Here is a 25748-nt window from a genome sequence, read left to right as displayed (position 1 = left end):
CAGGTTAAAGAGTTCTTTGATCATAAATGCAATCTAATATGCATTTATGGATAATTACACTAAACCATGGATGCTCAGCTGACAATAGGCTGCATTAGAATTCTAATTGCATCAATCAAACTCAAAAGTGATTTGTTGAAGGAAGCCTTAATCAAGGACAAAAGTGTTTCATTAGGAAAGAGAACACAAAGACAAACTTGATTCAATGCTTATCTTATTATCATTATTGGGTTGTTCAGAGTAGTTTAAAAGACGGAATGTGTGGATCACAGGCAATAAATCAATTTCTAATGAATGCATATATATTTTTTTAAATGTATTGTTAGTTTGAACTTATATTAATTAAAGTATAGTTTTATTCATTTTTAATCTATGCTATTTTGATTCGAATGTGTATTTTCTTTTTGCGATCCGTCAGTATTCCACAACACACTCCTATACATAATCTTTATAAAAAGTATTTCATAGAAAACCATGGTATGACCATAGTACCATTCTCTTTTGTGTCAACATCAAACGTCTGTGCACCCTGTAGATGTCGCTGTGTGCTTCCCCGCGTGGATAAAAGCATCCCATCAAATGCATAGTGTTTACCTCTGCTCTGGCTCAGACAGCGCAGGGATTCTGCTCACTGGCTCTTCTGGTGTCCCGCTGGAGCCCAGCCGTGATCCAGCAGTGCCGCATGCGCACCGGGACAAACCCAGCACTGTGTCTGCTTGGACACTTCCTCGCTCTTCATCTGAGGTGAGCGCGCCTATCAACTTATATACATGGAGATGATTCTCATGCATTGCAGCGCTGAAGCGTAAGTTCATGCTTTTCCGTGGTGCTTGAAGCGCAGCGCCATCATGTTCCAGTGCACTGCGCTTTCAAACACTTTAACGTGTCGCGTTGTCGTAATAAAACGAAACCGATGTCTACAGTCTTTATTATTTATTATACTTTTGTGTAAGTAATTTGGACAGTATCTTAATGTTTCTTGGCCGTTTAAACGTTATCTTAAAAAAATAATAAAATCATTATTCAACTCCAAAATGCTTAAGTGCTATTATGGTAACTTTGGGTTATAGCCACTGTTATTAAAATATTGCGTAAATGAGATATCACATTCATTAACATTTTAGAAAAGAACACTAATTAAAGTAATTGGTGTAAACTGTGGTTATTTATGAATGATAACAGTGTTTATGCATGCTAAACGTCTGTTACGTCAACATCAGTCCTGATGAGTAGCGATGTAAATGATTCGCGAAACGAATCGTTCATTTGAGTCGGATCTTTTTAGTGATCCCAGTGTACCGGTCTGAACGATTCGTTCGCGAATGATTCGTTCAGTAACAGTGACAGGTGTTTGATTCGACAAGCGAATTGGTTGCTTTTTTTAATCAACACTCGGAAAATGATTTGTTTTAATAAATAACTTTTTATTAAAACGTCCACACAAGAGATGTGGTAAGAGTATATCTTTGGTAATCATTATTATATAACTGGTAATTGTAATTGCACTTTGTATTTAGTAGTAGCCTATACTTAAATTTGAGTTGAATCATGACTAGCAAACTGAACTGGCACACATGCAGTTACAATAAACATCCATAAAAAAAAACAATAGAAACCATCACAGAATGTGTAATGGTTTTACTGGTTATAATGGGAATTGTATTGGTTTTAATGGAAACTGTAATGTTGGTCTTTACTGGTAATTGGTCGCCTTCTTTTGGTGGCTTGTTAAAACCAATAAATCCTAATGGAATATGTCCCAAAACACACTACAGGAAACAATTTTTAATGGTTTTAATGGTTAAAAGTTGATGGTTTGTTATGTCTGTAATGGTAGTTGTAGTGGAAACCATTCGAATTTTCTGTGATGGTTCTATTGTTTTTTTTTTCCGCAGCGCACACTCAAGTAAAGCAAAGCAAAGCTGGGTTTGTGGTTCGTTGTTTCTTCTGTTTGTTTTGCATGAGTGTGTTGACGTGAGTTTGACGATAAGCATGTTATGTCCCTCTGTGACGTGCTGTATCGCAGTGGTCAGGTGGTCAGAGGTGTTTAACGGTAGTTTGACAAACACAGACAAGCCCTGCTGACAATCTTTCGTCACACGGTTCATCCACGCTCAGCCAGACAGCGCTGATTTATTGACAGCTTATGAATGGTGTACGTGTCAGTACAGACGGGCTTTGGTACGATCAGTACGTCCCAGACGTGAAAATGTTTTTGAGAGATTGGGTCGACGATTTCAGACTTCCAGACAGTGTTGCCAACTGCTTTCAATTGAAAGTAGCTAAAACTGGTAGCTAAATGTCACTAGATGACATCACAATGGCAAATTCACTGATCTATATAAAGATGAACGTAGATCAGTGGGCAAGATGAGAACTTAGATAAGGTTTGTCCAAGCAGTTGCTATATTTGTCCCTAAACTTTTGAAAAAAGTCTCAAAAGGGGCGGGGAAGTCGCTAAATCTACCTACAAAGTAGCTAAATTGGCAACACTGCTTCTAGATGAGTTTCTTCTCAAACCTGTGGCATGTGTATTATTCCACGTGCAGCAGCGCCATCTTCTGGTCTCGTACGTTTCTACTGTCATTTGTTTAATTTCCTTTGGAGGATTTTAAAACTCAAAAGCTTTTGTTTTTGTTTAATATTACCTATTTATCCGAAATACTGACTCGGGTTGCGCAAAAAGACGGCATTTGAGGTATTTTCCGTCGATTTCATTAGCAAGTCTTCGTCACAATTCAATCAGTAAACATACAAACTTCTTTTAAAGGTGCATTGTGTAGTATTTACATCGATCTATTGACAGAAATGCAATATAATATACATAACTATGTTTTCAGAGGTGTATAAAGACCTTACTTAATGAACCGTTATGCTTTTATTACCTTAGATTGAGCAATATCTACAAACACCGCGGGTCCCCTTACATGGAAGTCGCCACCATGTTTCTACATTAGCCCTAAACGGACAAATTGCTCTACACAGCGCGTTTCGTCACTTTGTTGTTCTTGCACTGACACAATGATGAACAAGTACATTAATATTCACAATAACATCGATTTATTAAATAATTAAGTAAATATAATTCCTTAATTTACCTTTGTAAAGAAATCTCATTGCTCTCTGCTGTCTTTACCGACGACATCTTAGTCCTGTATCGGCCACTGTAGCTTCTCTAAAGGGAAGGGTGAGCGGGGGACTGAGTCGTTGGTTGCAATTCGCAACTCACCGCTAGATGCTGCTAAAATTTACACACTGCACCTTTAAGAAATGTCTTTACTTTTTTCATGAGAAGATTTTCGCTCCAGAACCTTGAAAGAAGCTTCTGGTGCCTTGAATTTACTTACCCCCAAGTTTACCTTGAATTTGAGTTCCCTTGCAAAGTTTTACCATGGTAATCAAACTGTCACAATACCTTAGCTAGCCTACACTATAGCAAAACTGCACAAACTTACTTGATATAAGTCACTGCTATAATATAAAAATGACAGAACGATTGTGTAGGCTTCTTATTAAGGTGTTTTACAGTATTAACAATAACTGTTATAGGCTACCTAAGTATTTTGGCAGAAACCATGGTTCACCACGGAACATTTGAATTTAATGCCTCCAAGAGCCTTTCCATTATGTAGCCTAATGACCGTTTTTTATTGTATTCTTCATAGTGGTCCTCCAGCTGTGTTTAAGTGAGTACATCTGTAATGTGTGTGCCATCAGTAAAACCCTTCTAAAAGAGAATGGATGATTGAAATGTGTCATCTTTCTTATTCCTTTTTATGCCTCCTTCAGAAAACCTGCAATGAACAGGTAAAGAAGGAATAATCAGCAATGCCCTTGTTTCTCAAATGCTTAGTTGCTTTGTGCATTTGATAGGCTATGCAGTTTGATATTTTTGTTGAATAGTGCATTTGATATGCAGTATGATTACATGTAAAAGAGACTGACAGTATCTGTGTTTGTTTGTGCATGTGTGTGTGTGTGTGTGTAGACTTCCTCGTAAACCTATCACAGAGACAGACATTGAGTTTTACCACATCCCGACTCACGGTGATGCCAGCAGGAAACGCATCATGGAGGACACAGAGGACTGGCGCCCACGGACAGGAACTTCACAATCCCGCTCGTTCCGTATCCTGGCTCAAATCACCGGCACTGAATCTGAATTCGGTGAGAGTTTATTTTTTCAAATATGATTTTATTGCTTTTTAAATGTTATTTTATTCCTTTTTATGTTTTATTATATGCGTTTGTATTATTTGAATAATAATAATAATCAGAAAATCATTCTTACATAAATTTGTAGTATTTAATACAAGGCAACTGTTTACATAACAATGGTTTTATGAACCGTTTTGTTCTGCTCATGTTTCATGAATTAGGCCGATAGTGTGGAAAACCTTCAATACTGAATTTGGGATAAAGATTGAAAATCTAGCGTAGCGTTAGTTCTGGCAGGTCACGTTAGTCAACATTTATGTTGGTTCTGTTCTGTTTACCCTGGGGGGGTTATCGCTGCTCTCCCTGCTCTCATCCATGCTAGGCTGCATGGATGCGCAGGGAGTTCTTGCCCAGAACAGAACCATACCGCCAATCCAAACTGTATGCTAATTGTCAATCATCTTTGACGATAGTGGTCCTGACAGAATTGATGTTTTAAACCGAATTTGAGAGCGAGAAAAACAGATGGGAGAAAGCAAGAGAATGGGAATGTCTTTTATTACACGTCTATCACATTGAAAGCATGCCGTATTAAATCTTTTCTGGATAATGTTTATGTCTTTCAGATCCTTCGCAGGAGGCTGAATCGGCCAAGAAGACAACAAAGTAAGTTCCTCTGCTCGCCAGCTGTTTTGGAGTGTGTGCTGTGTGCTTTTTTATTTTTGTGATGAAGATGTGTTCAGGTTTTCTCTGAAGGGTGTTTGTGCTGTTATTTACCTGTGTGATTTTGGCGTCCCGTGGTGTTTGTGGTGTTTCTGTTAAAGCTCTGGCTCTAGTTAACCAGCATGTGCAGATCACTGACACTTTCCAGCACTAGGGCACAAAATAGTCTTTTCTTTATTCCTCAACAAAAGGTCAGTAAAAGGAAGTGCTTAAAGGGATAGTTCACCCGAAAATAAAAAGTCTGTAATCATTTACTGACCCTCAATTTGTTCAAAACCTGTATGAGTTTCTTTATTCTGTTGAACACAAAAGAAGATATTTCGAAGAATGTTGGTAACCAAATAGTTGACGGTACAGTACACACTGACTTCCATAGTATTTATTTTTTCAATACTGTGGAAGTCAATGTCTATCTTCTTTTGTTTGGAACAACTTGAGGATGAGCAAATGATGACAACATTTTTATTTTTGGGTGAACTATCCCTTTAACCTTAAGAAAGTGTTTGTCATCAACCTCAAACGGTTGAACTAAATATTACATGAGCTGTTTTAATTGTCTATTTCAGTTTGTAATTCTTGCAACCTTTACTAAATATTTTATTTCTAAAAAGGGTTTAATAGACTGTTTGTGTGATTTAGTAATTCTGTAGCGATAACCATCACTAAAGCATGACATATGAAAAAATTGTTTTTTAATGGAGCAGTTTGTTGAAATAAAGTATTACATTCATTAAAAAAAAAATGCATACAAGTTTTTGGTAACACTTTACTTAAATCCTTTATATATAATGCATTATAAAAGTAGTATTTTGCTGTTATTGTGCCTTGTAAGACACCTTATAATGCATTGTATGATCTCGTTAATAAATGTAAGCAGTTATAATACTTATCTATTCATTGTTACACCTTTAGAAAGTGTAATGCACTAAAACACATGACAAACAAACCTTAAAATATTCAAATGCATGTTAACTGGTTATTTATGAAAAAATAGAATGCATTACAATTAGTGCTGTCAAATGATTAATCGCGATTAATCGCATCCAAAAAAAGTTGTTGTTTACATAATATATGTGTGTGTATTGTGTATATTTATTATGTATATATAAATACGCACACATACAGCATATATTTTGAAAATATTTACATGTATTTAAATGTATATATTTATATTCATATAATTTATATCATATATAAATATATTTAATATATCAACATAACATATTTTTCTTAAATATATACATGCATGTGTGTGTATTTATATACAAAATAAATATATACAGTACACACACATATATTATGCAAACAAAATCTTTAATTTTGGATGCGATTAATCGCGATTAATCGTTTGACAGCACTAATTACAATGTACATTATTATAAATAGGCTTTAAATGAAGGGTTAGTACGTTTTTTTTTTGAGTATCATATATCAGGTATTTATGGCTTATATAGTAAGATACAGTATGGAGCTCATACACCTACATTTTATTCATAGGCCCAAACTGAGAGTTATTCTAGTAATCTTGCACTGTTGTTGGTTTGCCGTTGAAGTTGTCGTGTAATAACTAGTCTTGTTTTGTGTGGGTGAATTCATAGTCTGTGAGGTTTCTTGGCTTCGCTTTCCAAAGAAAAGCAATATTATTATGACAATACAGTGTGCGCTGTGTATTCTTTATGTGTATTTGAGTAATACATGAAAGCTCGGTTTGGGAAGTTACAGAAGTGAGTTTAACTCGTGTGCAGTGGCATTTCCGTCTGCATGGTTTGCAGTATCACTGTGCTGAAGACATTCACTTCTACAGCTCTTAATACTGTCTTTGTTTCTGTTTCTCTCTCTTGTTCATTCTCTGTGAACAGGGTAGTGAAGATTAATCCTAAGATTGGACCTAAATATCATAAACTCAGAGACTGGCACCATGGAGTGTCTGCTCGAACCCTTAACGTCCTCAGCCTGGTGTAGTGTGTGTGTGTGTGTGTGTGTGTGTGTGAGCAGGTCTCTGTGGGACGTTTCCGTGTTGGAAACTGAAAAGAGACTGTAAAAATACAACTGCAGTTTTATCGGAAATGAGAGGGTCAGAATTGTCACAAGAAACAGCAACATGAGCTCTGTAAAGTGTATTCGTGTAGATTTAAAGTGTGAAGATTCAAACCGCACATCTCAAACTCTGTTCTTGTGGATTTGGTGATTTTTATTAGTGAAACACTACAGTATTGCATTACACGTGTGGCTTGGATCTTATTTCGTTTCTGTAATGTTTCAGCTTTTGGTCATTTGATTCCTATTTAAAGGAACATTTTGGGCTCAAAACTAGTTAAACTACACAGAGCATCTGTCGATTAACACTGAAAAAAAAATTCACCTCATCTGTCGAATAAATTTAGCAGCATTTACAGTAATACACTTCTATGGTGTTCTGTGAGGAAATGTGCAGCTCATAGTTTTGTGAAAGTGCTTAATTCTTGTAGTTCTTAACTATTATTTTTGTTAAAATAATAATTTTTCTGAACAGAAATGTATCTAGTTAGTTGCATGGTCATGAGCCAAGTTTTAAATGCAGTTTTAATTGTTTATGCATTGTTGTTATATTTTCAAAACTGTGTGGATTTGAATTATTATTTGGTGCTCTATGGACTTCCAATGTTAGTGCATTACTGTAAATGTGATATTTATTTTCATAAAATTAGATATTTGTATTTTCTACGACAAGCCTGTCACAGATGCTGTTCTGCAAGTTTTAAACCCAGAATATTCTTTTATACTCTGCTGAATTTTATTTTATGCTTCACAATTTATTTTCATTTATGACTTAATTCCTTCCTCACCTTATGTAGCAAAATAGAATAAAGTGGCCTGTATTTTCTGAAGAATTCCTGTTGTGTATTTTCTCCTTATTTGTGTCAGTGTTTTTATCGGTTTATGTCCCTCAGTTACTGATTTTAAGCCAAAGTCATGATGTTTATCCAATCAGTTATGCAAGTAATGACAGGTCCACAAACTCGCTCAATCTAAAACTAGTGGGTCTTTAAAAAAGTGTCTCTACAGTACAAAGATCCAGTAAAGATTGTTATGATGAAGTGTTCCTAGTGTCCCAAATTGGTCATAAAAATGAGGAGCAATTCTGTGAATATATATTTCTTTTAATTCACAGTTCTAGGCAACATAAAACATAATTTGTATATTTAACTTGTAATGGTGAAAAGCATAAAACATATTTAATAAGAAATCATATGATATTATTGGTCATTGTATTTTTCCACACACATATGGCTTTGGTTTTAGAGACAGGGAGAGATGAAATGTGCACAGTTACACATTATGTATTAATCAAATTTAAATAGGGTTAGTTTTGATTTCATGATTGAACTACTGCGGTTTTCATTTGTCGCCACTAGAGAGCAGCATGAATTCTTTCTTCTCAGCAGATAAAATGTGAGTTTTTTTCATGCATTGGTCAGTTTTGGGCTATTTTGCTTCTATAACAGAAGCAAAATAGCTCAAATTTTTATAATAACCAAATAATTTAGCTTCTTTTTGCTTCTATAGTCTTCTTTCAGACTAGTACAAGGAAAACATAAAAAATACACATTTAAGTGTTTATCACATTTTTTTCCCATTTGCATCTGTAGATTTTAATTACAATACATATCTTTAAAGAGAATATCACATTCAAAATGAGAATCTTCACTTCAGCAGCACTTACTGTACATACACCAAACTTTACAGTTTTATTTTAATCTGTATTCTAAAGGTTTCATTCATCTGATTGACATAACTTTTTCTGAGAACACGGTGAAAATCTTTCAAAACATGCTTTATATGCAGCAACCATGGAAAATGTTACAGGGTTGATGGTCATTTCAAAAATGGCCATTGTAAGCAAATGACTAACACTAAACAGTTAAAGTAAATGAAACAGTTAAATTCTATCTATCTGTCTATCTGTCTGTCTGTATGTATATATTTATGTATATATTTATGTGTATATATATATATGTATATATATATATATGTGTGTATGTGTGTGTGTGTGTGTGTGTGTGTGTAATGATAAATGGGCTCTGATCACTATGATCAGGTTCACACTGACAGATTTCCTCTGCTCATGGATGTGTGTGATGGAGAACTTCCTGTGTGTTTGCCGATTGCTCCTCTCTCATTCGATTAGCCTGCTGTGCTGCTCCACTCTGATTGGATTATTTGCTGTGTAATGAATCTGATTGGCTGAGAGCAGTAACAATCACTCTTATAACTGGGGAGACGGGACCTGTGTCTGTTTTCTGTTGTGCCTCTGTGTGTTTGTGTGGATCTCAGTTTGTTATCTTCACAGAATAAAGTCGATTCAATTGTGTGTGCTGTATCCTGCTGCCACCATCAGTTATTTTTATTCTTTATCCTATATTCTTTTTTTTCAGATCATGGAAGAACGTGCTAGCATTCGTCTACAGATGTCTCTTATTCCTTTACTGAATATGGAGGATTAACAAAAAACTACCAACCGTGCTGTGTTACTATGGTAGCCTACTTTGGACCCATTGCAAAAAAATAAAAAATTCAGTACTGTAAATAGATATTATTTATTTTAATTAGTGTTTAGCAATGCAGTTAAATGCATCCGTAATATAATGCATTCATTTTAACTGAATTAATTCAAAATGTAAAATTAATATATATCATATATAATTATATATTATTGTTGTTATTATTATTAAGTTATGTTATTATATACTTTGCATTTGCGAGTATATTTAATCAGTTCTGTTACGTCCTCCCCTTTAAATACCCCTTTAAAACCCCTTAAATATTGAGTTTTGTTTTTGTGTTTCTTTCTGTAATTGCCATTCCTTAACCCAGTGATAATTTAGTATCATTGATAATATGCCATAATAGTTTTTGTTAATAATTTGTATTTTCTGTCTTCACTTTAATTTTAGTTAAAGTTTTAGTAATTTTGTTGTGCAAATGTCATTTTTATGACTTAAAAAAAAAATGTGTCGATATAGTATTTATTATATTTTCATTTGTTAGTTTTAGTTTATTTATTTTAAGTTATTTTATTACTTCAAATTATTTTCTAAGTGAGGGCTGCCCATGCAGGGCCAGCGCTAAAGGGCAACGTTTTGCCAGTGAGCAAATTCTCAGAGGCCCTGCGCTGGCAGCCCGCTGGGGGCGCTTAGGCTAGCCCTAAGTGGGCCCGTAAAGGGCCACCACAGGCTTGTTTGCAGGGACATTAAAATGATCCTCTAACCACAAACAAACACACAATACTGACTTAATTTTCAACACTAGATCTGTTGTTATATCACTTAAAACTGTACAAACTTCTTTTCTGACATTTACTGTATGAGTGTGGCTGTTTGTATTTTTGTGAATGATTGAATGTGTTTCAGTGTGGAATATCTCATCAGCGTCCAGATTCAGAACTGAACGGTGGTCCTTTCGGTTTCTATGGCTGGCGTTTCCATAACATTCAGTCTCCGGGGGCTTGTAATTAGACAGGAGAGATTGATGGAGCGCAGTTGTGTGGCAGAGAATCGGGGTGGTATGGTGTGTGTGGGTATGAATGTGTGTGTTTGTGACGGCCACCCAAGATTTCTAGATTCTCAGAGCCAAACTTCTGTCTCCCTGTCCATCAATATTCACTTCCTGCCTCACTAAATTTAAACTGCTGGACTGCGCAAGCAGACCTGCTGTGTGTTTAATGAGCGTTGTGATGGCATGTCTGTCTGTACTCTAGGTACAGTAGAAATGAGCTGTGTTTGGCGTGAGTGTGAGCTCTGTGTGGCTTTAGCTGTTTACAGTGGAGCACTAGCATACTGCATACTTAACCATCATGTGAAACAGTTTGCAGTATGCAATGATTAAAGTAATAGTTGACCCAAAAATGAAAATTTGCTGAAAATTTAGTCACCCTCAGGCCATCCAAAATGTAGACGAGTTTGTTTCTTCATCAGAACAGATTTGGAGAAATGTAGCATTACAATACTTGCTCACCAATGGATCCTCTACAGTGAATGGGTGCCGTCAGAATGAGAGTCCAAACAGCTGATAAAAACATCACAATAATCCACACCACTCCAGTCCGTCAATTAACAGAAAGCAATATTATGAATAGAGAACTCATATTTTAGACATAAGCAACGTTTTGAAGTTAAAAACACCTTAAAGGGATCATCATCATCATTATCATATTTTACCTCTAATACACCACTATGTCCAACTGCTTACTCTCATAGATTTTGTTACCATTGCCATGCATTATACGACTGATAGACTGCAACGGCTGGAGTTAAAAATCATAATTTGTGTTCTACTGAAGAAACAAAGTCACCTACATCTTGGATGCCCCGGGGGTAAGCAGATAAACATCAAATTTTCATTTTTGGGTGAACTGTCCCTTTAATGCTGGATTTGTTTGTTACAAACATGTAGCTTTTTGCTTCACAAAACTTTCATCTATGGCCTGGACTGGACTGATGTGGATTACTTGTGGATTATTGTAATGTTTTTATCAGCTGTTTGGACTGTTTTTTTTGTTTTTGTTTTGTAATTTTCATTATACATTATTCTATACATGTAATTACATTATTCTCAACAAATAATAAATAGATTGTAATTGCTATAATACAGAATCATTTTATAGTATTATAGTAAAATAGTTACTGAAATTCAGTGGTTTTCATCTACATGCACTACCATTTCATCAAAGAATCATGGAAAAAACACAGTTTCCAGCACAATTGTTTTCAACAATACATTTGTATAATAATCAATGTTTCTTGAGCAGCAAATCGGCATATTAGAATGATTTCTGAAAGATCATGTGACACTGAAGACTGGAGTAATGATGCTGAAAATTCAGCTTTGCAGCATCAGGAATAAATTGCGTTTTTAAATGTATTCAAATATAAAATAGTTATTTGAAATGACAGTAGTATTTCACAATATTACTGCTTTTACTTATCTTCATTAGATTCACACAGCACTGTACATCATGTACAGACAGATCACACAGTACACTGCTTTCTTTACGAAATAAAAGGTAGAATTGTTTTCAACAATACATTTGTATAATAATCAATGTTTCTTGAGCAGCAAATCGGCATATTAGAATGATTTCTGAAAGATCATGTGACACTGAAGACTGGAGTAATGATGCTGAAAATTCAGCTTTGCAGCATCAGGAATAAATTGCGTTTTTAAATGTATTCAAATATAAAATAGTTATTTGAAATGACAGTAGTATTTCACAATATTACTGCTTTTACTTATCTTCATTAGATTCACACAGCACTGTACATCATGTACAGACAGATCATACAGTACACTGCACACAGTGTACATATTGCATACTGCTTTCTTTACGAAATAAAAGGTAGTATGCAGTTTGACTTTCACTTGCACTCTTCTTGTCTTGCCCTTGTAATTATGTCTCTCTCTCTCTCTCTGTTTGGTGTCTCAGTGAGGAGCTGGATGATTCTCAGCCCAGCGCTCATGTCACCTGTCCTGTAAAGACCATGATCAAAGCCCCGGGAACACCTGTCAGAAGCACAGCAGGTAACAACACCTCATGACTGAAGATCCAGCCTCTCTCCTGTCCACATACTGGCCAAAGCGCTGCGGTATATGATGCTGCTCTGTGTATACACTACAAATCTAAAGTTCAGACACACTAATTCATCTATTTCAAAAAATACATTCAAATTTTAGTTTGGTGCAAAGGAATTTCACAAAATTTATCTCTGATATTTTAGTATCATTGAGGTACTATTATAGGTTTTATTGAATTTTTTGTTTTTAGATTTTTTTCTTTTCATTTTAGAAAATTTGTTGTGCTTCTTTTATTTGTATTATTTTTCTTTTTATGTAAGTCTATATAGTTTTTATTAAACTAAAACTGAAATAATAAATGCTATTTTAGTACATCAGGTTAAACTAAATGAAAATGAGAAAATACATGTAAATAAAACAAAGATTATTAGATTTTACAAGAAAGTACCATTTTAGTCTTTCTACTTCAGAATTTCATGTTTAATTCTATTTTATTTGCCATTTCTTTGTAATAAATTGTTAAATTTACTAGCAATTTCTGAGTGAAACTTGTTTTCATGTAAATCCTACCCCAGTATTTTTTTTTCACTATGGAAGACTAATTGATATCTGTGTTTTGTGTCATATCTGTTACTATACTTTATATTTTAGGGTTAGGGTTAAGTATTAATACTTAATTGTAATAATTTACCCTTCGCTGGGAGTTTGATTGACAGGCGATCTGACCAATCATAATGCAGAATCTGCCATTTTGTCCGTCAAACAAACCAGACAGATTTAAAATAATTTAAAAAAACATTTAAAACAAGATACCTTCTGATGTTGATTCATGTTTATTTTGTGCTATAACTAGTAAAGAGGAATAGATGATCAGTTCACATGCGGCTTGAACTGAGGCGCTACAGCGATCGGTCACGTCACATTTGAAGGGGTCATATGATACGATTTCAATTTTTCCAACGCGTAAAAAGACCGTATAAGTCATTATAATCCGTAATTATGTTATGTATGGGGCGTAACATTTCCGTCACACGCTTGAGGTATTCGGCCAATCACAACGCTCTGGATAGCTGGCCAATCAGAGCACACTTCGCTTTTCAGACCGATGAGCTTTGTAAAAATCTACGCGTTTCAGGAAGGCGGGGCATAGAGGAGAAACAATAATGTACAGTATGTGGAAAATAATGTGTTTTTTTTTTACTTTAAACCACATAAACACATTTCATTACACCAAATACACAAAATAATGTTCTTTTTAGCAGCATCATGTGACCCTTTTAAGACCTACAAAATGTTTGTTTGAATTTCTTAAAAAATGACAAAATTTGAAAGCAGAGACATTGTTTCATATTAAAGGTAACCTGCTCTGTCTTGTCTGTCGGCGTGTTATCAGTTTCCTCTTTGCTAAGCGATGTATTTTTCACTGCGTGATAGCGGCATGGCTTGTCGGACATAGCAACAGTAATTAAGGGGGGCGGGTCTTTGTGAAGGGTCAGTTAGCAATTCAGACATATTCAAAGTGCACCGGCCTTTAATTTATCGTTTAATACACTGACGAAGCAGAGACACCCAAAGACGAGTTGAAGCTCTAATGTGTGTTTGTGTATTTGTGTGTCTTTGGCAGGTCTCATCACTCCCACTTTTGGCGTCATGAGCAACAGTACTCCTTTAGGCCCCGCCTTGGACCGGCCCATGCCCCGCCCACACCCCAAAGACGAAGCCTCATTGGTCCAGATGGCAGAACACATCCCTGCTGGAACACGTACTCCTGTGTGCGCTCACTGCGACATGATCATCAGGTACACAAACTAATATTCAGTGAAAAATCAATTTTTGTATTTATATTAGATTTGTCCAAAATAAGATATCTTAGAAGGCTACATAATGCTGCCACCTACTTTTAGAACAAACAATCCCTTGTTGGGATTATGCTTATGATTCTCTACAATGCTGTCTAGGTAGGCAAAGCAACTCACTTCCTTTTGGAACAGATGCACAGTATAAAAAATGCAAAAAGCAAAATGAATGTGATACTTGAAAACATGTTTAACAACAGCTGGTACTATTGCTTCATTGTTGTTGTCAGCTTTCCAATTTTAATTTAACAAATACTGACACTGATATTTCGTTTACTCTGCACCTCTAGCTCTCTATTACAGGACGTGATATTCATAAAATCGCAAAGTCATTAATAGAGTTTTGCTGTGAAAATGTCACATAACACATGTTCATAATGATTAGCTTTGACTTTCAATTACCCTCAAATCTGCTCTTTATGATTCTGATCTAATCCATAGTGAGCTGCCTATGTAGTAAGCGTTGTAAGGAATCATGGATGCACTTCTATCCAAAAGTCTAAAGCAGCCTCTCATATATCCTTCATGGAGAAGACAATCTCATAATTCTGTGCAAAATAAATAAATAAAAGTATGCAAGATGGTGAGAAAAACGAGATATACTTTTTGGATTCTTGGATCATTTTAAAAGTTTATTAATTACAGTATCAGTAATATAATATCACTATGATTATTACCATAATGTTAATATAATAATCGTTAATACTATATATTAGTACAATTAATTTAGTAACAGATTATTAAAAAAAAAAAAATTGATATAATCATAAAATGGAATATTTCATTATTATTATAATACAGATATTATAATTATTATTATATAGATAACTGTTGAAATAAAAAATAATGAATATAAACAAAATTGCCTATTTCTTCCAATATATGCGTAATTATTATTTATATAATGTATATATAACAAACTATTGATAATTTATACAAACTATAGTAATTTATATAAACATATTGTCTTTTTCTTACAATATCTGTATAATTATTATTGAATATATTACTATAATTCAGTAGCAAACTGTTAATAATTGTTTTCTGTTTTTTTCAATATTTGTGTGGGCTAAATATCTTTGTGCTTATTAAAGTATTTAGTTGTTAGCTTAGTAACAGGCTACTGACTCACTACTAAAATCGATGGAGCACAACAGTCGGATTGCAGAAGTTAAAAATACCATTAATTTTCTTCACAGATAAATTGTTGACCTGTACACAGCAGACAGCTCAGTAGGTTTCGCATTCGAGCTTCTGTTTCTCCATCTTTCCTCTGTCTGTCTCTCTCTTTCACTTTGAAAACGAGATGATTAGCTTAAGAGCGATATTTAATAACAATAGTCACTCTAAACTCACCTCTTACTTTCACAGAGCGAACAGCGGCCACCTTATCCAACGAGAAACACACACTCGTGTAACACACACCAGATATCACACACTCACGGCGGCAAACGAGATGGGAAAGTGTAGACTTTATTACCTGTGTGTGTGTGTGTGTGTGTGTGAGAGCCAGTAATTAGGAATAGGCCTCTTCTCACAGAGCCTTCATTTAGCAAATTAAACCCTAAGTATTTATTCCAGATGGGAGTAAACATTACACCAGACTCTGTTTCACCTGCACGCTGAATTACATCTGAAGCATTTACTGATTACAGATGAAGTGGGTCATTTATGCGCAGCTAGTGGCAACAAATGGAATTGCAGGCTGTTTGTTTGTGGCTCTACCTGTCTATTTGATTATAATACATAATATAATTTATATAGATCAGTGGGGTGTACTGTATGTAAGATGAAACTAAAAACAAGGCTGTGGGGGATAAACACACAATATCATAATTTCAAGATACTGTCTACAAAAGTGCAACCCATTGAAGGTTTCACTGTACAGTCCTTATTACTTTTGGAAAATGGTGATGGAAATTCAGCCAGATGGAAAATCTGGCTAATTTTTTTTCTTGTCGGTCTCGTACTGTCTAGGTGGGCTTTTCTTTGCCAGAGTAAACTGCAAATTGGACCAGAAAGTGCCCTGTGTCACAACACAACATTTAACCACTGTAGAACACCACAAGTCATGTTGCTGTTCCATGTGTTTTATCCTTCATACGCATGTATGTGTGTTTCAGGGGGCCGTTCCTGATGGCAATGGGGAAATCGTGGCACCCGGAGGAGTTCACGTGCGCTCACTGCAGTGTGTCTCTGAGCGAGCTGGGTTTTGTGGAGGAACAGGGCTCTGTTTACTGCCAGCACTGCTATGAGGAGTTCTTCGCCCCAGCCTGCGCACGCTGCCAGTTCAAAATCCTGGGGGTCCGTGAGTGTGTGTTTCACAAACATGAAATATACTCCATCTCTAACTGCCTGCTTGAGCTTTTGGCTCATTGATAGAAATATATTCACACACAGAGAGACATTAATGTCTTTTAGGATGGCCTAAACATTCCCGTCTTTATTTTACAGTATGTGCATGTACATTCAAAAGTCTGGGGTCAGTGAATGAAATGAATGCTTTCATTCAGCAAGGATGCAATAGTCACAATAAAGACACGTAGTATGTCACAAAATATTTCTATTTACAATAAATGCTGTTCTTTTGAACTTTTTATTCATCAAAGAATCCTAAAAAATTAATTGCATCATGGTTTCCACAAGAATAGTAAGCAGAACGACAGAAATGTTTCTTGAGCAGCAAATCAGTATATTAGAATGATTTCTGAAGGATCATGTGACACTGAAGACTGGAGTAATGATGCTGAAAATTCAGCTTTGCGTCACATGATTAAATTACATTTTTAAATATATTACAATACAAAATAGTTATTTTAATTTGTAATAATACTTTACAATATTACTGGTTTTTACTGTAGTTTTGATCAAATAAATGCATTTTTGGTGACCCCAAACTTTCGACTGGAAGTGTATATGTAAAGATGATGATGATGATGTTGTGTTTTAACAGGAAGTGATCAATGCACTCAAGCAAACCTGGCATGTGTATTGTTTCCTGTGTGCATCCTGTCAGCAACCGATAAGAAACGATGCTTTTCATCTTGAGGATGGAGAGCCGTACTGCGAGAGAGGTGTTTGTTTGTCTATTACTTTCTATAGACTTCAATTATTTTCAAACTGAACTATTGGATTTTTTAATCACTTAACTCCCATACAAACCTTTCTGCATTTACTGTATATTGTACATTTTCATTAAGACATTAACTGATCATTTTCCTCAATAATCATTGGAACATTAATTTAAAGATTCACAAATTACATCTTTCTTATATCCACATTTATAAGCTTAAGCAGAGAGTAAATGAAGACTTTTATCTAAGTCTACAAATTCTCGTGGAAATTTATTTGATGAAAAATACAGTAATATTGTGAAATATTATTACAATTTAAAATAACTGTTTTGTGTTTGCATAATAAATTAAATGTAATTTATTCCTGTGATGCAAAGCTGAATTTTCAGCATTATTACTCCAGTCTTCGGTGTCACATGATCCTTCAGAAATCATCCTAATATGCTGATTTGCTTAATTGCTTTATATTTTTGTGGAAACCATGATACATTTTAATTTTTCTGGGTCCTTTGATGAATAGCAGCATTTATTTGAAATAGAAATTTTGTAACCTTATAAATGTCTTTATTTATTGATCAATTTCTTGCTGAATGAAAGCATAGTGTATACTATCCAGATTCTTTTTTTTTTTTTTTAGCTGTGTACTCTTACATTATGGCAACAGTTGACACTTTTGTGTATATTTTAATTACAACTGAGGAATTTTAGAAGAAACATCAGAGACAAAGCTGATATTTAAAGTGTCTCTGAGTTGATGTTTTAGTAGTTTTGTAATTGTGTGTTTAGATTACTACAGTCAGTTTGGGACGGGCTGCCATGGTTGTGATTTCCCGATAGAAGCAGGAGACAAGTTTCTGGAGGCCCTGGGCGGCACCTGGCACGACACCTGCTTCGTGTGCTCAGTGAGTGTGTGTTCAGGCTCAGCTGAGAGTGTTTGTGTGTTCACTGAGTGCTGTGTGATGAATGACCGCTGTGTTCTCTTCAGGTGTGCAGCGTCAGTCTGGAGGGTCAGACCTTCTTCGCCAAAAAGGACAAACCGCTTTGCAAGAAACACGCTCACACTCTCAAAATATAAATGCACAGTGAAAACAGCTGTTGAAGTATAAGAAAAAAATTAAATAACACATGAAGAGTTCATTTGCAAAAACCGATAAACGCCACTTTAAAAAAATGAGCTGATTGCCTTGCATTATTCTCCACATATAGGGCGATCTGAACCCTAAACACGTTTTGTCAAAAAAGCCTGTTTTGTCCACTTTCAAGGCATCGCAAGTTCACGTTTTACCGCAGAAGCCCAAAGGGCCATTGTTGTTTTTGAACAGAAGCCGATAAGTCCATTTTAGCGAAACAGCGCACTGTATTCAGGTCAGGTGACAAGGCTACTTTCACTTCGAAAAGTTGTGCTAGCTGAGAGGAGTTTCGTCAAAGCTGACTTAAAGTGATCGAGGATGGAGCATTGGATAATTTCGACGAACTTGATGAACCTGTGATATCTTCTTCAGGGCGAAAAAGGAAAATAAAAGCTGAAACGTTTTCACGGAACCTTGCAAAAGCAGCGCGTTACAATGGTGAGGGAAAAGCTCCGTGTATTGCGTGTAATCGCATCCATACAGTTTATGATCACAACAACAACAACGTTTGTCAGGCATCTACATTGTCATGTGAGGAGATTACAAAGATTAAACCAGTGTTTCTTTAAACTCTAAAACATGAAATGTGGAGTTATCTGCTTTTGCCAAAAAACGACTGTTGGAGTTATCTGCTTTTGCTATAAAACAAACTTTTAATATGTAAAAAAAAACATACTTTCAATGAACTTTAATTTAGTAAATTACCTGTATTTGTTTAAGTTATTATTACTTAATCAAAACAACCCAACTGCAGTTTGATTGATATTACTTGGAATGCGCAATAAAAAAAACTTGATTTCTGAAAAAAAAAAAAATTTATCGGTTTTTGTCGAGTTATCGGTTTTTGCAAATGAACTCTTCACATATTTACAAAGATATAAATTACATATACTCGAAAGAAAAGCAATTCTGATGTGTTTTGAATGAAGGATGATCTGTTAGAAGATGCTTATGTGTGAACAGCACTTTGGAAACTTATGTTGGTGTTATTTGATCAAATTAAAGAAGGATCTTTTTTTATTTTTGAAAGGGATAGTTGACCCCAAAATGAAAATTGTCATCATTTAGATTTGCTCGCCCTCAAGTTCCAATCCAGCTTCTTTCTTCTGTTGAGCATAAAATAAGATATTCTAAAGAATGTGTGTAACCAAACACTTGCTGGTCCCCATTGACTAACATATTATTGAAAAAAAAACCCATGGAAGTCAATGGGGACCATCAAATGTTTAGTCACCAACATTCTTCAAAATATCTTTTGTGTTCAACAGAAAAAAGAAACTGGATTGGAACTTGGTTGAGTAAGGTTAGTAAATGATGACAGGATTTTTATGTTTGGGTGAAGAACTATCCCTTTAATTTCCTCACTTCATTGAATTTGTGTATTGTTTAATAAAATAAGGACCAAACAATTGGAATGAGAAAATTCTGAAGAAATGCACATTAGTTTATCTGACATAAAACGCTGCAGTGATGATGTTTTTTTGTAGTCCAGCGAGGAAGTGCGTATCATCCTGCATCCCTTGACAAAAACCAATAGGATTTTTCCATTGGATCTGGATTATTGGAGAAATTAAGCGCAGTGACTGACAAAAGTCTTACACGTTTATTCATCAAGATGATCTTCACAAATAAACACAACTTTTGAAGGCCTAAACACAGTCACCAGAAGTAGGAAACTAAACAAAGGCTATAAATGAATTATAAACGGTCACATGACTTTTCACAACCTTTACGTTTCCGACAACTCTCAGTATTTTTTTAAAACCAGAAAGTATTATTATAAACACAATAAGGCTGTGAGAGCAGACTACAGCTTTTTGATGTCCCTGACAAGCTCTGTAGTCCCAGTTAGCCACAAGACACATACATAAAAGGTTAAAATAATCATAAGTGGGGTATTACTGATGTATTTTATGTTGTAGAATGAATTATAAACGGTCACATGACTTTTCACAACCTTTACGTTTCCGACAACTCTCAGTATTTTTTTAAAACCAGAAAGTATTATTATAAACACAATAAGGCTGTGAGAGCAGACTAGAGCTTTTTGATGTCCCTGACAAGCTCTGTAGTCCCAGTTAGCCACAAGACACATACATAAAAGGTTAAAATAATCACAAGTGGGGTATTACTGATGTATTTTATGTTGTAGAATAAAATGTGAAAATATCTTGAGTTTATGTTAAACACAGACTTTATTTCAGACACAACAGAATGATGGAACTGTACTGTAAGTGCAAAATAGCAAACTCACTTCCTCACTTAGATAAGAAATACATAAGTAACATACTGAATAAGGAAATGAAAACTCTGAAATGATCAGCTGTTCTTAAAGGAATTATGCAACCAGAAATGAAATGAACACATAAGAAATTTACAGCAGAATATGGACTCGTTTTATGGTGCTTTTTTAGCCTTTTCCAAACTGCACATTTTGTGTTTCACAGTAGAAGGAAATTATATGCATTTGTAAACGGGAATTGAAGGGAAGTGTATTTATTTCTATGCGATAGTGGGCAACTCTGCTTTTACTATATTGTGTGAAATGCTTGTTTTTATGCCTGTTTTATGTATTTTTTATTTTGTTAATGATAATATTAGAATATTAGATTTGCACTTTCAACAATTTCTGTTTTTGTAAAACTTTTAAAAACTCATGTTTGCTTTTATACAAGTTTTATTAAAAATAAAATACCAACACTCTGCTGTCCCATCAATTTCAATATTTTACCTCTTATTTACCTCCAATTATTAAAATGTATATGGAAAATTTTTTGGTGAACTGTATGGAATTCCTCCTTCTTCTTTTTTTTTGTACTTTTTGGATTTTTCAAGAATATTTTTTTTCCTTGGGGAAAAAAGGGTGAAAATAAGTAACAAGGGCTGTATTTTCTATTTTATAGGCTATAGGGTTACAGATCCACACACACTGATAAATAAATAACCTTTTTAAAGTCTCAAACTGAGTCAGTTCTCCCATATTGTACCTTTTAAGGACATTTTCCATCCGAGGCAGCATCATTATTGCTCATATTTGGTGTTAGTCATTTAAGCAAACTCTTAAATGCAAACTTTATGATGCATTTGTGCTCCAGACATGAATGACTCCTCATGCTGCTGATTCAGGAGAGGTGAATCATGAATTGAGCCATATCTGGCAATCAAAATATCATAGACTTGAGGATAGAGGACTCTTTTGGGCGAGTAAGCCACCACCACAACACCTTAGCAACTTTGTAGCAAGCATTTTCTTCAGGATGTAAAAAGTTTAGTGTCAAAGTGAAGCGTTGTGTGTGTTTCTCTCTCTCAGGTGAGTGGTTTGGCTGTAATGGCCGTAACTCACACCAGCACAGGAGCTCAGGGGTCGTGACCTCTGCCCAACACATTCACTCCGGCCACAAAGAACACCTTCTCTCGCTTTCTGTCTTTTCTCCTCGTCCTCTCTCTTCACACTAGTCTGAGGGAGGGTGGCTCAATTCATCTGAAGATTTGAAAGCTGTAAAAAAAAAACTGCTTAACCAAATTATATTAGTTATTAAAGATTTTTGATAGTATGTGCAATATAAATTGTCCAAGTTTAGTAATGGTATCATAGGGTAGTCCTACATTGATTTGTACCGTGGTCCTCTTTGTTTACCATATATGTACCATGGTATTTACATGGTACTGTGAGGTACGTCAGAGAATACCATGGTATTCCAAGCGTATCTCATGGCATTGCCTTTGTGGTGGTACTTTTTTGAATAGTGGGGCATGTTGTCACAAGTTGTGATTATGTTGTTTATTGACAATAATTTAAGAAGAATAAAGTAAAAGAATTAAACCATATGCGGGGTTATTATAGTTAATAAAAACTAAAACCATAAAAACATTTTTTGTCGCTCGAAATAAAATAAATGTTAACTAAAATATATACATAAAAAAAATATTTGATTTCAGCCAGTGGCCAAGGCAACATCATTCTCATTTTTGTTTAGTTTAACTTGAAGTACTAAATAACTAAAACTAAATAATCTAATAAATAAAAATAGATAAAAACTATATCGACATAAAAAAACCTAACAAAAATGACAAAAACACAATAATATTGCTTTAACTAAAATTAAGGTGGAAACAGAAAATTCAAAATAGTAACAAAAACTCCAATAATAAAATAACTGATATATTAAAATAAATAAATATAAATATATATATATAAAGTAAAGCAGTCCAAAACATTCTGTTTAAAATATTTAATGGGCTATTTATTTATTTATTTTATTTAGTTAAATTAGAATCATAAAACAAGTCATAATGGAAAAGGTCTACTATTATTTAATAAATTGCAATACAGGTGCATCTCAATAAATTAGAAGCCAAAATCATCACAATTAAAAGAACCAAAGACTTAAACTACTTCAGTCTGTGTGCATTGAATTTATTTAATACACGAGTTTCACAATTTTAGTTGAATTACTGAAATAAACGAACTTTTCCACGACATTCTAATTTATTGAGATGCACCTGTAATTGTTTACAATAAATGTATTTTATAAACTAAATATGTGAACTACCCTTGTGTAGGTAGTTAATCGTTGTTTGCATGTATTTATTTAGGTTCTAAGTCACCTGACTAAGCCACTATGTGGTTGAGTTGGTCTGTCAGCGTGCGCGAGCCACCGGTAGTCGGTGTCGTGGAGTTCCCGCGCGTCTCGCGCTGCTGATGTTGACGAACGCTGAAGAACTGACACATCATTCACACGGACTCGCGGACCCTCTGGAGCTTTTAGCAAGAAATCACGGAGACTTGGACTTCAGAACGGGTAAGAATCCAGTCAGTCCCGTCTTTTTAGCGGAGAGAAGTGACTCGGATCGGTCTCGTGGTATATCTGCTCTTTTAACAGATCTGCGATTGATTTCAATGAATTGTAACGTTTAATCGGTGCGTTCTGATGACGGTTCGTAGACTAGCTCTTTGGATTGCACTGTACATTGTTACAAACATTTACCATGGTAAATATCCACCGAAATAAGTTACTATCGTACTGTATACCCAAAAGAGAGCATATTAAGGAGATCTATTAATACTATAACTATATGTGATGTATAGTATAATAGTACCTAACTGTAGCTACTGTGGTATTTTAGGGTAACCTACGGTTAACATGATAAATGATTGTTATACTGGACAGGTTTTTATGAAACCAACACTTTTCACAGTTTGTGTCTTTAGACCTGTTAACAACATGATTCAGTAAAATGCAGTAAAACTAATTTATTACCATGTTTTGTCGACAGGTAACGTTACCATGTTCTTTGAATTACTTTGCAAAGTACGACATAACTACTATAGCATATGAAAATTGTAAATATTCAGTACAATGTTGTATATCACAACACCATGGTATTAAAGGGGTCATATGATGCTGCTAAAAAGAACATTTAGTCGTGTCCATTTTTGGAAGGCCAAACAAAGTAGTTTCGCTTTCACAACGAAACACAGCGTCACACACTGCGGGCTAGAGTGAGCGGAGGCCGGCGGGCTTGAGAACGGCGCGGTGGGCGGGCTTGCGGCAACCACTCCGCTTTGTCCATGGTGAAAGCCGATCCGGCGATCCACAGCGCGAAGTTGATGTATTCCCTCAGCGACCAGCATGGATCAGCTCCAGGCATGACGAAGCAGATATCGTCCTCTTTTGGAAGGCCAAACAAAGTAGTTTCGCTTTCACAACGAAGCACACAGCGTCTTCACGACATGGCGGCGGCGGCAACAATACTACAGCGAGAATAAAAGTTACGCCTTCTTTCTTTGCGTGAACATTTGGGCGGCGTTATGCAAATCTTCCCACGGCGTGATGTAGACATGTGGGGGCGTGTTAGAACAAGGCGTTTTAGGTAGGCGTGGTTGACTCTTAACTTTTATAAAGAATATCTCTTTGGATTTGAGACTTTAGTCTTTGCAACTTTACAGATCTTCTTTATGCACCAAGAGCTTGTAACACTCCAAAGAGAAAGGAAAACTTGAAATCGCATCATATGACCCCTTTAACATCTGGTACATCATTGTACTATTGCAGCACAGCACTTTTTTGTTAGGGAAATAATTGAAGATCTTCTCCTTGTCATATGCTTTTGGAGAGTTTGTATTGTGATATTTTGGAGTTACACTTTATAGTAACATTAAAAAAGCTGAAGTGTGTCACTGCATTAGAAATACTGCCTGTTTTCAAACAAGTTTCCCATGAACAACTGCTGTTGGTCAGGCAAACAGATAGTCCTGCCTCCAAGCTTATAATTTTATTAAAGTACTTACATTCTTCTTTCTACTTCAATTTGACGGTGTAAAACTGTTTAAATCATCGTCATTTTAGGGTTTATGGTGTTGCATTTTCATGACAGTTGTATAACATTGGATATAACTAAACAGAGAAAAGAAGTTTAGTAAGTGGTTTTTATTTCAATTATTTGAAGCTGTAAAGCTATTTATATATTTTTTACAGTCATTTTATGGTTTTGTTGCATTGTCATTGCGACAAAGTTTTAAAATCAGATGTAACTTTACACAAAAGTAAATTTGTTTATTTTTTATAATTTTTTTTAAATTAACATTGTGTTAACATGTATATAGTTAGCTTTTTGTGGTTATATTATTGAAGCAGTGTGTATTTTAACCTTTACAGATTGGCCATGTTGACTTACACCGTAAAGTGCCTCACTGTAACCCAGATTTGTAGCGACAAGTGGAAATTATTTTTTTGTGGTAATAAACAATATGCCAAAAATGCTGTCGATTCAGCTCAGCTTGAACCGCTGAAACCAGAATATTCCTTTAACACACTGGATAGGTTTGCACTGCTGATTTGGTCATGATATAGGGTGTTCAGGACACGTCTGCTGGGAATATGATACAGCGACAGAAACTTTTAACTGCTCTGATAAGGAGTTAACTCACACTATCTTGATAGCCTCTACTCTTTCAGCACTTAGAGGGTAATCCCAACAGGAGAGACTTTCTCTTGGGATAATGGAGAAATCAGACTGTTTGTGTCCATTAGCTGCTTGATTTTTGACTTTTATGAACCATCTGCTCCATGAACACAAGAATCAATTGTTGACTGAAGCTCAGTTCACACAATGTCTTCAGTGTTTAGCAAAGTCACTATAGCTTGATTTCACTGTGTTGCGTATACCCTTTATATATTTTCGTGATCGTTAAAACATGTTAAACAATTACCTTTAGAGTACATCAAAATATAGTATACTAGATGAATTGGTGT

General features: G+C 35.1%; 2 protein-coding genes across 5 annotated transcripts in view; both read left to right on the top strand.

The window, feature by feature from the left end:
- The window catches only part of pdlim5a (PDZ and LIM domain 5a), a 60658-nt gene extending 42142 nt beyond the window's left edge, over window positions 1–18516 (top strand). For 2 of the 4 annotated variants that reach the window (XM_016506965.1, XM_016506957.1), the window contains exons 6-13: window positions 3989–4167; window positions 4785–4824; window positions 12344–12438; window positions 14057–14231; window positions 16412–16592; window positions 17242–17362; window positions 18149–18264; window positions 18348–18516. In XM_016506965.1, coding sequence (XP_016362451.1) covers window positions 3989–4167; window positions 4785–4824; window positions 12344–12438; window positions 14057–14231; window positions 16412–16592; window positions 17242–17362; window positions 18149–18264; window positions 18348–18437 — 997 coding nt within the window. In that variant the 3' untranslated portion in view covers window positions 18438–18516. Of the gene's footprint in view, window positions 1–3665; window positions 3687–3789; window positions 3808–3988; window positions 4168–4784; window positions 4825–12343; window positions 12439–14056; window positions 14232–16411; window positions 16603–17241; window positions 17363–18148; window positions 18265–18347 lie in introns of those variants that run through there. The other 2 variants (XM_016506978.1, XM_016506970.1) reach the window with 2 other exon arrangements.
- Window positions 18517–23207: 4691 nt separating this feature from the next.
- The window catches only part of LOC107704129 (bone morphogenetic protein receptor type-1B-like), a 67713-nt gene continuing 65172 nt past the window's right edge, over window positions 23208–25748 (top strand). Inside the window, exon 1 of the mRNA XM_016506995.1 lies at window positions 23208–23294. The gene's annotated coding sequence lies outside the window, so the exon portion shown is untranslated. The remainder of the gene's footprint in view (window positions 23295–25748) is intronic.

Source organism: Sinocyclocheilus anshuiensis, unplaced genomic scaffold (genome assembly GCF_001515605.1).
Source record: "Sinocyclocheilus anshuiensis isolate Anshui unplaced genomic scaffold, SAMN03320099.WGS_v1.1 scaffold117, whole genome shotgun sequence".
NCBI lineage: Eukaryota > Metazoa > Chordata > Actinopteri > Cypriniformes > Cyprinidae > Sinocyclocheilus > Sinocyclocheilus anshuiensis.
This window is presented reverse-complemented; position numbering and strand designations above follow the sequence as displayed.